At 41.9% G+C, this 16,025-nt stretch overlaps 1 protein-coding gene across 4 annotated transcripts in view; it reads right to left on the minus strand.

Annotated features, from left to right (window-relative positions):
- Positions 1 to 730: 730 nt before the first annotated feature.
- golga4 (golgin A4) overlaps positions 731 to 16,025 on the minus strand; it is a 192,904-nt gene continuing 177,609 nt past the window's right edge. For 3 of the 4 annotated variants that reach the window (XM_059971108.1, XM_059971093.1, XM_059971114.1), the window contains 3 exons: positions 15,191 to 15,277; positions 3,937 to 3,996; positions 731 to 1,230 (listed from right to left, as the gene is read on the minus strand). In XM_059971108.1, the coding sequence (XP_059827091.1) occupies positions 3,967 to 3,996; positions 15,191 to 15,277 (117 nt within the window). In that variant the 3' untranslated portion in view covers positions 731 to 1,230; positions 3,937 to 3,966. The remainder of the gene's footprint in view (positions 1,231 to 3,936; positions 3,997 to 15,190; positions 15,278 to 16,025) is intronic. The other variant, XM_059971100.1, reaches the window with a different exon arrangement.

The following is a 16,025-nucleotide window of genomic DNA, read 5'->3' on the forward strand; positions in this document are numbered from 1 at the left end:
GCTGAGTGGTTAAATAAATCAGTCTTGATCAAATTGCAGAGCAGATTCAATGGGCTGAATGGTCTATTTTGTTTTATGGTCCAAGAACCTGAATCCTTGCCCCACACCAGCTCCTTAGCCAGGAATTTTCCTGGCCTTTATTTCTATTTCTGAGTTCACTAGCACATGGTACCAGGAGTAATCTCAAGATCACAAACCTCAAGGTCTTCCTTCTAGCTTCTTACCTAACTCCCTATACTCATTCTGCAAAACCACATCCCTTGTTCTACAGATGTTACTTGTATAACTTTTGCTGCAGCCACTTAAGGATTAATCAGCCATCACATTATAGGGAGTACAGTCAGCCCTCCTTATCCGCGGGAAATTGGTTCCGGGATCCCCCTCGTATACCAAAAAATGAGGATGCTCAGGTCCCTTATTTAACCTGTCTCAGTGCGGTGGACTTTAGGAACTGGAGGAGCTCGGGATCTGTTGCCCGCAGCTGCTGCTGTTTCTGTTCCATTGATGGAAAGTGATCACGATTGAAAATAAAGTGGAAATAATAAAGCGATCAGACAGAGGTGAAATGCCATCGGTCATTGGAAAAGCGTTAGGCTAATGTTTTTATCATTATTTTTATATTTTAATTTATATTTTTAACGTTTTTATCTATCGTCGGTTAACGATCAGAACAATTTTTAATGCAGTGGTTTAATTACTGAAAGTGAGTAGGCAAATAGAAACATTTAGTATAGTAAATAAAACTTTATTTCACTTTCCAAGTCTGTTACAAGTTATCCTCTTCCTTAGCTTAGATATGAATCATGTATTTACAATTTACAGTAGTGTCTTTCCAAAATACAAGTACAAAAGCTATCGTAAACAAACTAGGTACAGCTATTTAGTACCTTCGAAGGCTGAAGCTCCAAGGATGAGACCCTGCAAAAATAAATCAGTTGTACAGAGAGCATTCCAGTCAGACATTAACAGCTTAAGTTCCATTAATTTTATTGCACAATTTATCCTAGTGCCATTTAATAAAAAATCTGCTTGAATTAACATCAGAATAATATTGAGAGCTTTTTTGCATTTTAGGTTTTGTACAAATCACAGTAAAAGGCCATGAAAACATTATCCTGATAACAGTACCATATTCCCCCCCCATGTGCAACCAGATAAATAACTTCCCAGCAGCATGATCACTGAACAGTTCCACTTAGGTGACTTCCTTAGTTAACGGAGCCAAGAAGTCTGGAAGGAGAAGTGAGGAATCATTGAAGTGGGCTGTAAACATTTTTCAGTTGTATTTACAAGTTACAATTACTTAGAAATACAAACAAATTTACTGTTCTGCTTTGATCATGGAAGATCAACTTTTCAACCACAAAGAAACATTGTGCAAATACAGTATCCATCTTTCAGACTAAGTATCTAAATCATAAATTAAAATGCATAAGCAGTGGCATGATTTTCTGATCACTTGATTGATTAGCAGTATCAGGGGCAAACAGATCATCACAAAGACTTCAGAAAGGCACTTTCTGCATAAAGTCAGCAATGTAAGTATCAGTTCAAATGTCATTGTGTTCTAATGTAACTCTAGACCCATTAATGTGAAAAGAATGGACAATGGCCTTTAAATGCATAATTGTACCTACCTCTGCAGCTTCCTCTGGAAGCGCCAAAACAACATATTAACTGCACTACTACCAATGGTTAACACATCAAAAATTTTGACACCTTGGTCAAACAGTTTGTTCTTAACAAATTAATGTGCGTTGTTCAACATTTCCAGCATCTGCAGAATCTCACATCTTTATTAGACAACTCCTAATTTTCTTCCAAATTGTATGGTAACATTCTTTCCCCAGAGTAGAGTATGTCTAAATCTACAGAACATAAACTTAAGGTGAGAGTGGAAAGATTTAAAAGGGACTTGAGAGGCATCTTTCTCACAGAAAGGGTAATGAGTATATGAAATAAGTTGCTGGAGGAAGCTGTCAAACGTGGTTCAATTACAATGTTTAAAAGACACTTAGCTACATGGATAAAAAAAAGTTTCAGGCAAAACAGAAGGGGCTAGTTTGGATAGACAGCTTGGTCAGCAAGTGAGAGTTCGGCCTGTATCTGCATTGTGTAATGTCATCGTATAAAAAATAAATCAACTAAACTAACTAAACCAATTAACTAGTACTGTTATGTTTCCATTTAGTGGGCCTAATTTAGTAGTAGTAATCAGGCAGACACAGCATGGATTCAGCCAGGTCAGGTCATGTTTGACAAACTTACTGGAGTTCTTTGAGGATAAAACGAGCACAGATGGACATTACTTACTTGGATTTCCAGGTGTTCAATAAGGTACCACATAAAAGGCTTATCCATAAGGTAAGGATGCATAGAGTTGGGGGTTATGTATTAGCATGGATAGAGGATTGGTTAACTAACAGAAAGCAGAGAGCTGGGATAGACGGAGAGGCGGAACAAAGTCATGATGGCGCTAAACTGTGACTCCTTTGCTTGCATCTTCAGAAACAGCTCTATTTCCAGCTTTAAGATCTTTATTTTTCCCTTTCAGGGTTCTTTTGACCTGGAATTATACACTGACTTTGGTTCTTTGCTGGAATGGGACTCATTCTTGTGGTTTCAAGACTGGCCGTTGTTTGGCACGCCAAGGGTTTGGCCTTGGAGTCTGGCTCTGATTTGGAAGCCTAAGATCTCAGGGCTCTGGAGATAGGTGGATCGAGACCTGTGCGTCGTTGGGGAAGTCAGAAAATCTTCTGTTGTGTGCCCAAAGACCCGGGATCTTTGGGAAGAGAGCCAGGAAAAAGCAACATAACGGACTTTTAACATCGTAAACCAGCAAGTTGTTTATTATGTCTCCCCACTGTCGCCTGGGATTGTACTCGCTGGAATTCAGAAGAATGAGAGGAGATCTTATTTTAGGGGAGTAAATTTAGGGTGGAGATGAGGAGGAACTGCTTTTCCCAGAGAGTGGTGAATCTGTGGAATTCTCTGCCCAATGAAGCAGTAGAGTCTCCCTCAGTAAATATATTTAAGACAAGGTTGGATAGATATTTGCATAGAGGAATTAAAGGCTATGGGGGAAAAAGCAGGTAGGTGGAGATGAGTTCATGGCCAGATTAACCACAATCTTATTGAATGGCAGAGAAGGCTTGATGGGCCAGATGGCTTACTCCACCTCCTATTTCTTATGTTCTAATATACCAGCTAAAGAGAGTTATAGGTAAGGTTTGCTGAAAACTACAAGAATATAGTGGAACAAAAAAGAAATGCATCATGCTTGGTAAAATCCAAAAGTTCTTTACTGCACAATCAGCTGACATGATGCCTGAATATTGGGAAGAGAAGCAGACAAGTTAGAACTGAAAAGTCTCTGCTAATAGGAGTATAAGATAACCCTCTGATTTCTAGATACTTTTTGCATTTGGTCTTCACCTATCAACCATTGATATCCTGAACAATGGTGCATGTTACTGCTGTCAATGTTCTGCACACCTATATGCACAAGAGAAAAGATTTTATTGCAGTGATATTATTGTCCAGATGAAGTACTTGACCATGGATGCCCGACTGAAGCCAAATAAATGTACCCTCAGAATTAAGTCAAAGATGTTATTTTGCAAATATGGTCAAGCACAAACTAATTGGTTTGAAATTTAAAAAAAAACTTCATACTGTTTGATAGTGTTATGTGCTTCCACATGCTGCTCATTTCCTTCAGAAGTGTAATTTACAGAATGATAAAGGCTGTTGAAGAAACACACTCAATAACTGAATGGTCTTTTTCCAGACTTTCATATATTAGTAGTGTTCTACTAGTTAATGACAAATATCTAGACAGATGAGCTGAAATACATTTAGTATTAGTTTGTTAGTAGGACAAATATATTAATGTTACAAAAAGATGAGAAAAAGACAATTAAAGATAACACTCACCCATGAAATGAATGCATCAATAGCCAACTCTCAGAAGATGCCAGTGCGAGGTGAAGAATACTGCAGTGCCAGAGGAAATGAGCATATTGGATTTTATAAGTTATGCAAGAAACATTCAAAGCTTGGAAAATGCAAGCAAACAGGATAACCATTAGATGAATTGTGCCAATGATTGTAAACCAGCATCTGAATTGGAGAACTCTGGAAGGAATGGGATGGGACTGGGATAACAGGAAGAAAATAATATCCTGAGAGGGTTGGCTCCTGCCATTTAGAAATGTGATCAACTGGAATTAAGATAGTTGAACAAAAATTTGATGCTTTACCCATTCCAGTAAAGGATTGTTGATCACATAACATCCAGAAGCGATTACAGCATTAAAAATGGACTATTATATTCAGTCATGTTATTTAAGGTTTTAATTGTTAAAAATGTTTTAAAAATTGTTCTTTTTATGTCTGATCTATATTGCAATATCATCTTTTTCTATTTTATTTTGCTTCAGTGCACAATTTTACATAGCTAAATAACTAATTAAGAGTGCATTCTTCAACCATGTTGTATGATTAATTGATTGCCGATTTTGCACATAAAAACATCTACAGTGATCATTTTGTGTGTGTTGTTGTTTGAATTTCCAGCATCTGCAGATTTCCTCCTGTTTACAGTGATCCATTGTAGGAGTCACAACACAAAGGAGGTGCCATTCAGCTCAAGTCCATGTCAGCTCTTTCTGAAGTGCTTTAATCAGCTCTCTTCCCCTGCTCTCTTAACTCTGGAGGTTTCTTCCCCTGAAGTGACTATACTTTTTGAAAAAATGGATCAGCTCTGCTCCAGCTACTCTAATAATAAAGTTGTCACTGAGTGAAAATGTTCTCCTTACAATTCCATTGCATATTTTGTCCAAAACCTTAAAACTATTGGCTTTTTTTTCCTAAAAAGTGAATGGGATCAATTTTGCATTCCCTATGTAGAGCTGCTACCATCTAGAACACTACTGTCAAATCTTCCTTAGTTCCAAAGAGAACAAACATCTTTCACATTGCCAACCTAACACTGCAGCTAAAAATCCTCATTGCTGGACGTGTTCTGATAGATCTACTTTGTATTCTTTGAAGGTCCCTTTATATTGTGGTAACTAGAATTGGACATTCTGATATAGTCACTCGATAATTTTAAAATGTTGTTGTCCACACAATCCTGACAAAGATATTATCCAAATTCCAACAATTTTTTGTAACATATGTGCCAAAATATTAATATATTAATTTTTTCAATATGCTATTTACAGTTCAATCCATGATTGATTCAGATGGTGGCTTATAATCCTGTTATCTATCAAGGTCATCCACTTGACCATGAAATTAAGTTTGTATTTGTGGAAACCAAATTTGAAATAAAAACCAGTTAGTAAACACTTGGTACTATTGCCAATACTGACATATAACAATAAGCAAAATGAATGTTAAACACATACATTTTTTGAAACTGCAGAAAGCTACATGATGTTTGGAAATAGACCACTGGCAGAAGGTATAGTGACTAACAACAAATTACAGGAAAACAAGTTAATTGTTTGAGTCAAGCATGTGCTGAGTTATTTGGTAATGGAATGTATTCCAGAAATAATGATCAAATATTGAGTAAATGGCTTTTCCATCTAAACATAGTAACAACTCAGTGCCTTTTTGTAATTGAACTGAGATGAGCAGCCAATTATTGAATGTGGAAATAATTAATTTAACTCCTATTCACCATTGTTTAAAAATATCACATTATCTTTGACTGTTGCTGGTGAAAGTAATGTAGGTCTCTTGAACTTTAAAATTTTCCTTGGGGTTGATTTTATTAGTTGTGAACTAGAACTTCGTCCATCTCTATTCAGAATTTCTGGTGAGCAGATGAAACGCTGCTCACATGACTCCCAGGAGTACAGATGTAATTGAATGATACTTAGCAAAATTTCCACTTGGTACTTGAAGAGGATTACCCATCAGGTTGGGGAATAAAGAGAAAATCAGTCTGGGATATTCCTTACTTTGCAATTATTTCCAGATTGTTTAAGATAATTTGGACCATGTTTCTTTTTTCAAAAAAAGTAGTTAATGGCGATAAGAGGATTTTAAAGATGACGGCAGTTAATCCTGGAACATCAACATGCTAAAACAGAATAATGAGTGCTCCTTATGAATTTCCAAACAAAATAAACAGTCAAATAATACCCATCACAAAACGCTTACATTAAGTGGAAGAGCAAATTATATTTTCCCAGATTAAAAAACATTATCATGCATCTCTTACCTGTGAAATATTATTTCCTTGTAATGTGGTCACATTTTTCCTGAATTCCTTCTTACTCTGTCCCCCATCATTCCCTTATATTCTTTCTCCCTAAATCCCTTCTTATTTTCTCTCCCTCTACCTTTCTCTCTCTCTCTCACACACATTAAAGAATTCAATGCTACTAAACTTTGTCCAGGATACAGCATGCCTGAATAACAATCTTAACTGAATCAACAGCATTTAACCTGCATAGAATACCTGTAACCAATGGGCTATAAGAAATAAAAGCCTAAAAGCTACTGCAACTTTTAATGAAAATTTTTTAAAAATCAGAGAAAAACTACAAACAATGGAAACCTGAAATAAATATAGGAAATGTTGTAGAAATCAGCAGATAAGGCAGCATCTGTTGAAAAAGGAACAGTTTCTATTTCAGATCGAAGGTCCTTCATTAGAACTAAGAAAGAGAAAACAAGTTATTCTAGGTGGCAGAAAAGGTACATGAAGGAAATGGTAATTTGTGAGACAGAATTAAGTAACACAGCAAGATGGTGGTTAAGCTTGATTAGTATAATATGTCACTAATTTTCAAAGTACTGTAGCGGTGTGCTACATGCAGCACTGCAATAACAACACGGAGTCGGTGAGCTGCAGTTACAAAAGAGGTTTATTCAAACTTTGAGGCCTCGCTTTAAAGCCTTCCTGATCCCGCCCTCCCCGGATGGGAATGCTTATGTATTCACAGTCCCGTCCCGTGCATGGGCCTTTCCCCTTGCTGGTGAAGCAGGCTTGGCGCCCTCTTTGGGACCGGCCTCAGTGCCGGCGCATGCCACCTTGTGAGCCGGTTCGAGTGTGCTGGGAAGTGGATCGCCACATAACGCCCCCCCCGCCCCAGAACCGGCGATACACCCCCCAATGTCCACGGTCTGGGTCGGACTCTGATTGGGGATGTCTGCCTCTGTGCCGCGGTGCTGGAATCTCGACCAGCTGCGCCGTCCACATGGGCCGGTTTAAGTCGGTCCACCGTGAAAACCTCCTCCTTCCCCCCAATGTCCAGTACGAATGTGGACCCGTTGTTTCTGATCACCGTAAACAGCCCCTTGTAGGGCCGCTGTAGTGGTGCCCGATGTCTGCCCCGTCGTACAAAAACGAACTTACAGTTTTGCAGGTCTTTGGGTACGCAGGTCAGGTTCTGCCCATGCTGCGAAGTGGGTATGGGGGCCAGGTTACCAAGCCTCTCGTGTAGTCTGCCCAGGACTGCTGCGGGTTCTTCCACTTGCCCCCTTGGGGCTGGTATGAACTCTCCTGGGACGACCGGGGTGCGCTGTACACCAACTTGGCCGACGAGGTGTGCAGATCCTCTTTGGGTGCCATGCGGATACCGAGCAGGACCCAGGGAAGCTCGTCCGCCCAGTTAGGCCCTTTGAGGTGGGCCATGAGAGCCGACTTCAGGTGATGGTGGAAACGCTCCACTAGTCCGTTCGACTGTGGGTGGTAGGCAGTTGTGTGGTGCAGCTGTGTCTCCAAAAGGCTGGCCATAGCTGACCACAGGCAGGAGGTGAACTGGGCACCTCTGTCGGAGGTAATGTGGGCCAGTACACCAAAGCGAGATACCCAGGTTGCAATCTGCGCCTGGGCGCAGGATTCGGAGGTGGTGTCGGTGAGCAGGACCACCTCTGGCCATCTTATGAACCAGTCCATGATAGTCAGGAGGTGCCGCACTCCTCGTGACACTGGCAGGGGGCCCACGATATCCACATGAATGTGGTCGAAACGCCGGCGGGTGGGGTGGAACTGCTGCAGCAGAACTTTGGTGTGCCACTGCACCTTGGCTGTTTGGCAGTGCATGCACGTTCTGGCCCATTCACTGACCAGCTTGCAGAGTCTGTGCCAAACGAACCTGTTGGCTACCATCTGGACAGTTGTCCTGATGGAGGGGTGCGCTAAGTTGTGAATGGAGATGAAAACGTGCCACTGCCAGGCTGCTGGAACGACGGAGTGGGGTTGGCCGGTGGTGACGTCACAGAGTAGGGTCCTCTCACCTGGGCCTACAGGGAGGTCCTGGAGCTGCAAACCAGAGACTGCAGTCCTGTAACTAGGGATCTCCTCGTCTGCCAGTGCTTCATAGTCTACCCCCTGGGACAGGTCTTGGATGTTAGGGTGGGAGAGGGCGCCACGACATTGTCCTTTCCCGAGACATGCCAGACATCTGTTGTGTATTCGGAGATGTAGGACAGATGTCGCTGCTGGCGGGACGACCAGGGGTCGGATGCTTTCGTGACCACGGTTTGTGGTCCATGAACGCGGTGAAGGGCCTACCTTCTAAGAAGTACCTGAAATGCCGGATTGCCAGGTATAGCGCCAACAGTTCCCGGTCGAAAGCACTGTATTTGAGCTCGGGTGGTCGTAGGTGTTTGCTGAAAAACGCCAGGGGTTGCCAGCGACCCTCGGTGAGTTGTTCCAGCACTCTACCAACTGCCATGTTGGATGTGTCCACTGTGAGGGCGGTAGGGACGTCCGTTCTGGAGTGCACTAGCATTGTGGCGTTTGCCAAGGCTTCTTTGGTTTTAATGAAAGTGGCGGCGGACTCCTCATCCCAGGTAATGTCCTTGCCCTTATCCAACATCAGGGAGAGCATGATTTGGGCAGCTGAAGGGAGAAAGTGGTGGTAGATATTCACCATACCCACGAATTCCTGAAGGCCTTTGATTGTGTTGGGTCGGGGGAAATGGCGGACTGCGTCTACCTTGACGGGCAGAGAGGTTGCCCCGTCTTTAGTAATCCTGTGGCCCAGGAAGTCAATGGTGTCGAGCCCGAACTGGTATTTGGCCAGGCTGACTGTCAGGCTGTAATCAGTCAGTCGGGCGTAGAGTTGGCGGAGGTGGGACAGATGCTCCTGACGACTGCTGCTGGCTATGAGGATGTCGTCCAAATAGATGAAAGCGAAGTCCAGGTCGCTTCCCATCGCATCCATTAACTGCCATAACGTCCGTGCGGCATTCTTTAGGCCGAACGGCATGTGGAAGAACTTGAAAAGGCCGAAAGGGGTGATGAATGCCATTTTGGGGACGTCGTCCGGATGCCTCGGGATTTGATGGTATCCCCGGACGAGGTCTACCTTGGAGAAGATCCGTGCGCTGTGCAGGTTTACTGCAAAGTCCTGAATGTGCGGCACAGGGTAGCGGTCCGGTGTTGTAGCCTTGTTCAGCCTGCGGTATTCGCCGCATGGTCTCCAGCCCCGTTGCTTTGGGCACCATGTGCAGGAGGGAGGCCCATGGGCTGTCGGACTGCCGTATGATCCCCAATTCCTCCATCCTCCTGAACTCCTCCTTCGCCAGCCGCAGCTTGTCCGGGGGAAGCCTTCGAGCATGGGCGTAGAGGGGTGGTCCTTGTGTCGGGATGTGGTCATGACTGCCATGAACTGCAGTGCCAGAACCAATAGGAAATCCACCAGGACTCTGGTGAAGTCGTTGTCGGACAGCGTGATGGAGTCGAGGTGTGGGGCCAGCAACTGGGCTTCACCCAGGGAGAATGTTTGAAAGGTCTTGGCGTGGACCAGTCTCTTCCTTGGCAGGTCGACCAGTAGGCTGTGAGCCCGCAAAAAATCTGCTCCCAGGTGTGGTTGGGCTACGGCGGCCAGTGTGAAGTCCCACGTGAACCAGCTGGAGCCGAACTGTAGCCGCACTGTACAGGTGCTGTAGGTAGGGCAGTTCAAAAGCTCAACGTCGAAAGGGCAGTTATAGGCTATTGATTGCAAGATCACTTTCGAAAAAAACTGTGATTGATAAAGTGGTTAGCAATTTTCTTGAAGTAGATAGTAATGCTGTAAAATACAGGTCATGTAGTATCCAACATTAAAAGTTAGCTTTTCACTTAACTCCTTAAAATATAGTTCATTAATTACAGGTATTCTATGCAGATACTGGACATATCCCACAGGCCACAAGAGGAAAAAAAGGGAGAAAAACAACAAGCAGAGATTTCCTGTCCTAATATAAACAGAAAGAAAGATTAAGTTAAAAGGTTGGAGAACTCAATATAATGTCCTGCAGGTTGCAATGAGTCCAAACAAAGGATGAGGTATCGTTCCTCGAGCCTACGTAGGATATTGCTGTAACAGTGTGGGAGGCCACAAAGGAGTTGAAGATGGGGGATCTTTAAACAGCCATCTTTGAAACTAATGAAAATCTTTCATTATTCCTGTGCAAAACTAGCAACTGTTCCAAAGGGAGCTTTGGTCAAGATCTGGCCCTCTGCATTACAGAACAATAGGTGGTAATTTGACCCTTTGTGCCTCATCACAAAAGTACTATAAATTAAAATATATGGCAAGGAGGGAGATCGGGACATTACATATTCTACTTCTGACATTACTTATCCAACATCCACTTAAAAACAGATAGCCTCATAAATGCAAACAATTCTATTTGCAAACTGATCTTTTTACCTCAATTTCAGGAAGGCTTTTAATGTTGTAATGACTATTTAAAGTCCACTTAGCCAACCATACCCACACCAATATGAGAGACTGGCTCTACATCAATCCCATCTCCAGCACTTGGTCTACAGCTTTCAGTGCCTTGGCAATTCAAGTGCTGGAAGCGATTCTGCTTTCATCACTCTCTCAGGCAGTGTATTCCAAGAACTCATCACTCTCTGGGTGAAAAGGACCCCTCAGATTCCTTCCAAATCTCTTACCCCCTTACCTTGAATCTCATTTTCATCTCAGATAAGTGCAAACATTTCCTGCAGGTATACTTTTTATAACCCTTTAAACCGTCCTGTCACCTTAAACCTGAACCCTCTAGTGTGAAGCACCCCAAATATGAGATACACAGTGTCCCTACACTCTTACCATTTTTAATATTTTATCATGTTATCTCTCAGTCTCCTCACTTAGGGAAAAGACACCCAGTCCATTCAAATCTCTTCTAACAACTCACTCCCTCCAATCCAGCAAAATCTTCATTAAGCTTTTCTGCAATTTCAGCTTAATCACACCCTTTCTACAATGGAATAAACAGAACTGCGTACAATTCCCCAAATGAGGGCTAATCATTATAATGTGTCCCATCATAACTTAATGTCCCAACTCTTGCACAATGCTACATACCAGATGCCTTCTTCACCACATTTTTCCATGTTCCCATTTTCAGGGAACTATGCCTTTGTAATTCCAAGGCACCTCTACTGAAGAAACATGCCAGGGAGTAACGCCATTCTCTGTGTACGTCTGCTCTGGTTTAACTTCCCAAAGTGCATCGCTTGACACCTGTCAGATTTAAATTCCATCATCCATTTCCTTGCCACATTCCCAGTTGATCGATACACTATTGTAACCTCCTTTACTGTTTAATATATTTTGGTATCATCTACAAACAGACTAAGTATGCTACCTACATACTCATCCAAATCATTAATACATGACAAACAAAACAGAACCTAGCACCAATACATGTACACTCCTGTTATAGGCTTCTAATCTCAAAACCAATCCTCAACTACTACCCTATGCCTCCGACCACCATGCCATTGGCTAGCTTGCTCTGGATCACATTATCCAATCTTTTAGAACAGCCCACTATGTACTAAAGTCCACATAGGCAATGTCTATTGCTCTAGCATCTTCAATCCTCTTCAAAAACACAATCAAATTTATGAGACAACTTTCCATGAACCAAAGCATGCTGACTATCCCTTATCAGTCCTGGTCTCTGAAATGCAAACAAATCCTCAGTCAGCTGACTCCAGAAACCCTGCTAACAATAAATAATGTCAGGCTCACCAGGTTGCCCTTCCCTCACATTTTTGCTACCCTTCTTAATTAAAGAAACATTGTCCTCAACCAACATCAGCTCTTTTATAACACTGATACTGTGGAGGGTAAGCAAGTCTAAAATTAGAGTACACAGGTTAAAGGTGTGAGGGGAAAGATTTAAAAGGGGACCTGATGGTGAAGAGGGTGATGCGTATATGGAATCAAGTGGCAGTGGTTGAGGCAGATCCAATAACAACATTTCAAACACTCTTGGACAGTAACAGATGGGGAAGGTTTTAAGGGATAAATATAGACTAACTGTGGGCATCTGGGACCAGCTTTGATGGGCACCTTGATTGGCATGGATAGTAGGGCCTGCTTTCACGCTGTATTACCTTATGACATTTCGCACATGCAAAGATTGATTGGAATACCTTGAGATCGACAACACTAATTTTATTAGTTTCAAGGTAGTCATGGAAAGTTAAAGTCAGGTTAAAGTCCTAAATTAGGAGAAGGCATCAGTCAGGATTTGATCCAAAAGTTAGTACGGAAAGGCAGTTTGTGGGTAAAGAGACTTGTGGCAAGTGAGGGACCATTTAAAGTGTGACTGGGCAAGTTCAAGGACAGATTGAAGGGAGAGGGGGATCATGTCTGACGAACAATATAGAAACAGAAAACCTACAGCACAATACAAGCCCTTTGGCCCACAAAGCTGTGCTGAACATGTCCTTACCTTAGAAATTGCCTAGGATTAACTCATAGCTTTCTATTTCTCTAAGTTCCATGTACTTGTTTAAGAGTCTCTCTTAAAAGACCCTATCGTATCCACCTCCACCACTGTTGATGGCAGCACATTCCACACACACACCACTCTCTGCGTAAAAAACTTACCCCTGACATCTCCTCTGTACCTACTTCCAAGCACTTTAAAACTGTGCCCTCTCATGCTAGTTATTTCAGCCCTGGGAAAAAGCCTCTGACTATCCACATGATCAATGCCTCTCATCATCTTATACACTCTCTATCAGGCCACCTCTCATCCTCTGTTGCTCCAAGGAGAAAAGGCTGAGTTCTCTCATCCTATTCGCCAGGCAACTCCATGTAAATCTCCTCTGCACCCTTTCTATGGTTTCCACATCCTTCCTATAGTAAAGCACCCAGAACTGAGCACAGTACTCCAAGTGGGGTCTGACCAGGGTCCTACATACCTGCAACATTACCTCTTGGCTCCTAAACTCAATCCCACGATTGATGAAGGCCAATGCACCATATGCCTTCTTAACCACAGAGTCAACCTGCGCAGCAGCTTTGAGTGTCCTATGGACCCAGACCCCAAGATCCCTCTGATCCTCCTCAATGCCAAGAGTCTTATCATTAATGCTATATTCTGCCATCATATTTGACCTACCAAAATGAACCACCTCACACTTATCTGGGTTGAACTCCATCTGCCACTTCTCAGCCCAGTTTTGCATCCTATCGATGTCCCACTGTAACCTCTGACAGCCCTCCACACTATCCACAACACCCCCAAGAAGTAATGTTAGGAATACATGAGAACATAAAGGAAGACAAAAAAAAAGACATGGCTTGGGTAGATGAGGTAAAGGACGAACCTAAGAGATTCTAAAGCATATTAAAAACAAAAAGAAAGAATAGATCCCCTTAAGGATCAATGTGGTCATTATGCATGGAGCTGAGATGGGCAATGGGTTAAGTAAATACTTCATGTTTATATTTAATGTTCAGAATGTCCCAGAAGCTAAGGAACTAGGAGGATGATAAGGAGACAGGGGTTGGGAGACAGCGAGGGGGGTGTGGGGAGACACAGAGGGTTAGAGTATAAGTTAAGTGGGATTTTAAAGCTGAAGTTAATACAGACAGGATGAAGGAGGGAAATATAGAGCTTGGTGACTGTGGGCATAACTATCATTGAGAGACTGATTATCATTGGCAATGAAACAGACCAGAATTAATTGGTTTGGTTCCACAAGAAATGTGATTCCAGATTATTTCACTTTCTTCAAATGAACATAGCTTAAAAAGTATTGGCATGGGCAACACTAGCTTCAAATATATAATCATGCTTGAATAGCACTTCTTTTCCAGCCTACACAGTGTACACCTTTAAATCCAATAGGCTAGGACATTGTCAAGATATATGTCAATAAAGAATACAGGGGCAAAATATTAAAGACTGTAAAGTGTTCATCCCCTGCAAGTGAGGAGTAAATGACATTGTTTGCTATTTTCAAAGAAAATACATTTTAATTCCATATAGGCCGTATGAAAATGGTACAAATTGAATGGTTTGAGCAAAGTCACGCTTTAATATAGAATCTATCCCATCTTTTGAACACACTCAAAGCAAATAGTGATCAAATAGAAAAGAACAATAGCTCTTTATGTCATGTTAAATGACACAGCATCAGGATACATGTCCAGGGAAGATTTAATCAAAGGAAAATTAATTTAAAATGCCGTTGTGATTTGTAAAGGACAAGGCTGATATTAAAGGGTATAACTGTCATATTGATTATTGCTGTATTTCATTCACACTCAAATAAAACAGACTTGAAGTCTAGTCAGGTCAGATAACACTGGTCACACTACAGGTACCAACAGAACGAAGTAGTGGGACCACCAGGAAAGAAGGCAGATAGTGCAAACTTGACTGCACAGACATGATAAAGGGTCTTGGACTGAAATGTCAACTCTTTATTCCTCTCTACAGATGCTGCCTGACCTGCTGAGTTCCTCCAGCATTTTGTGTGTTACTCTGGATTTCCAGCATCTGCAGACAATCTTGCATTTATGATAGTACAAGACTCCCCCGTGGCCACAGATATGGCAAATGCACACTATCTTCCCAGAGTTGGGGTACCAAGAACTAGAGGACATATGTTAAAGTGAGTGAAGCAAGAATTAAGAAGAACTTGAGGGGTAACTATATGGAACCAACTGCCAGAGGAAGTGACTGCATGGGTAAATTTTAAAAGACAGTTGGACAGATACATGGATTGGGAAGGCTTAGTTTATGGGCCAAACACAGGCAAATGGACTGCTCTTGGTCGGTATAAACGAGATGGGCCAAAGGGCCTATTTCCTCTATGACTGTATGACTCCATGAGTGGCCTTTCACTTAGTTGTTGATACCTTGCAAATTGCTAAATTGACTCCATCAAGGTAATAATAAATTATAGACTCACAGAGGACCGAGATTCTTCTCGTTCTAGTATCTTTTGCGTCTGATCTGATGGAAACTTCAGGACAGTAGTTATTACTTTTGCCAAAGTCTGAAATATAGATATATTAAAAAAAACAACTTTTAACATAATTTCTCAACAAAACAGAAAACTCTGACTTGTGCAATTTATTCAGATACGAGTTCGAGACTATAAACTAGTTATCCATTTCAAACACCAAACACTCATCAGAATGTACAATAGTTAGAGAAATAATTGGCTTAAAATGTAGGTAGTTTTATCAAAATGCTCACCATAAACAGCCATTATTATATCTTGGATTCCGGTTAACGGGGACAAATCAGGACCAGTGCATTTTGACCCAATAAAGTAGCTACCCCAATTAGTTGAATCTTCATGAAAATAGTTAAAAAGGTATAAAAATGACAAAATACTGTTTAACTGAGTAACAAATTATGTACTTAAATAAAATACAGAACAAATTAGAATACCATCAGCCACTGTTTGGAGGCCTGTATACCTTGCAGTTTCTTAACTCAATCCAGGAACTTGACACCTTCCTGACACCCAGGAACTTGAAATCACCCACTTCTGATCCCTCTCTGATGACCAGTTTGTGTTCCTTGTCTTACCCTTTCTCACAATCAGACACATCTCTATTGATAGCCGCGAGGGGGTGGGGTGTGGAGGTAGTGTGGATACCCTCCCACAGCCTATTCAATGCTCCCATTGGCGCACATCTCAAATAACCTCTGATGACAACCAATTCCAGCTCCTGCCATAGCTGCTAAGTCCAGCAGAACTCTTCCTATTTAAAGAAGGCGCAAAGGCAGGTTAA

This window comes from Hypanus sabinus, chromosome 1, assembly GCF_030144855.1.
Source record: "Hypanus sabinus isolate sHypSab1 chromosome 1, sHypSab1.hap1, whole genome shotgun sequence".
Classification (NCBI taxonomy): Eukaryota; Metazoa; Chordata; class Chondrichthyes; order Myliobatiformes; family Dasyatidae; genus Hypanus; species Hypanus sabinus.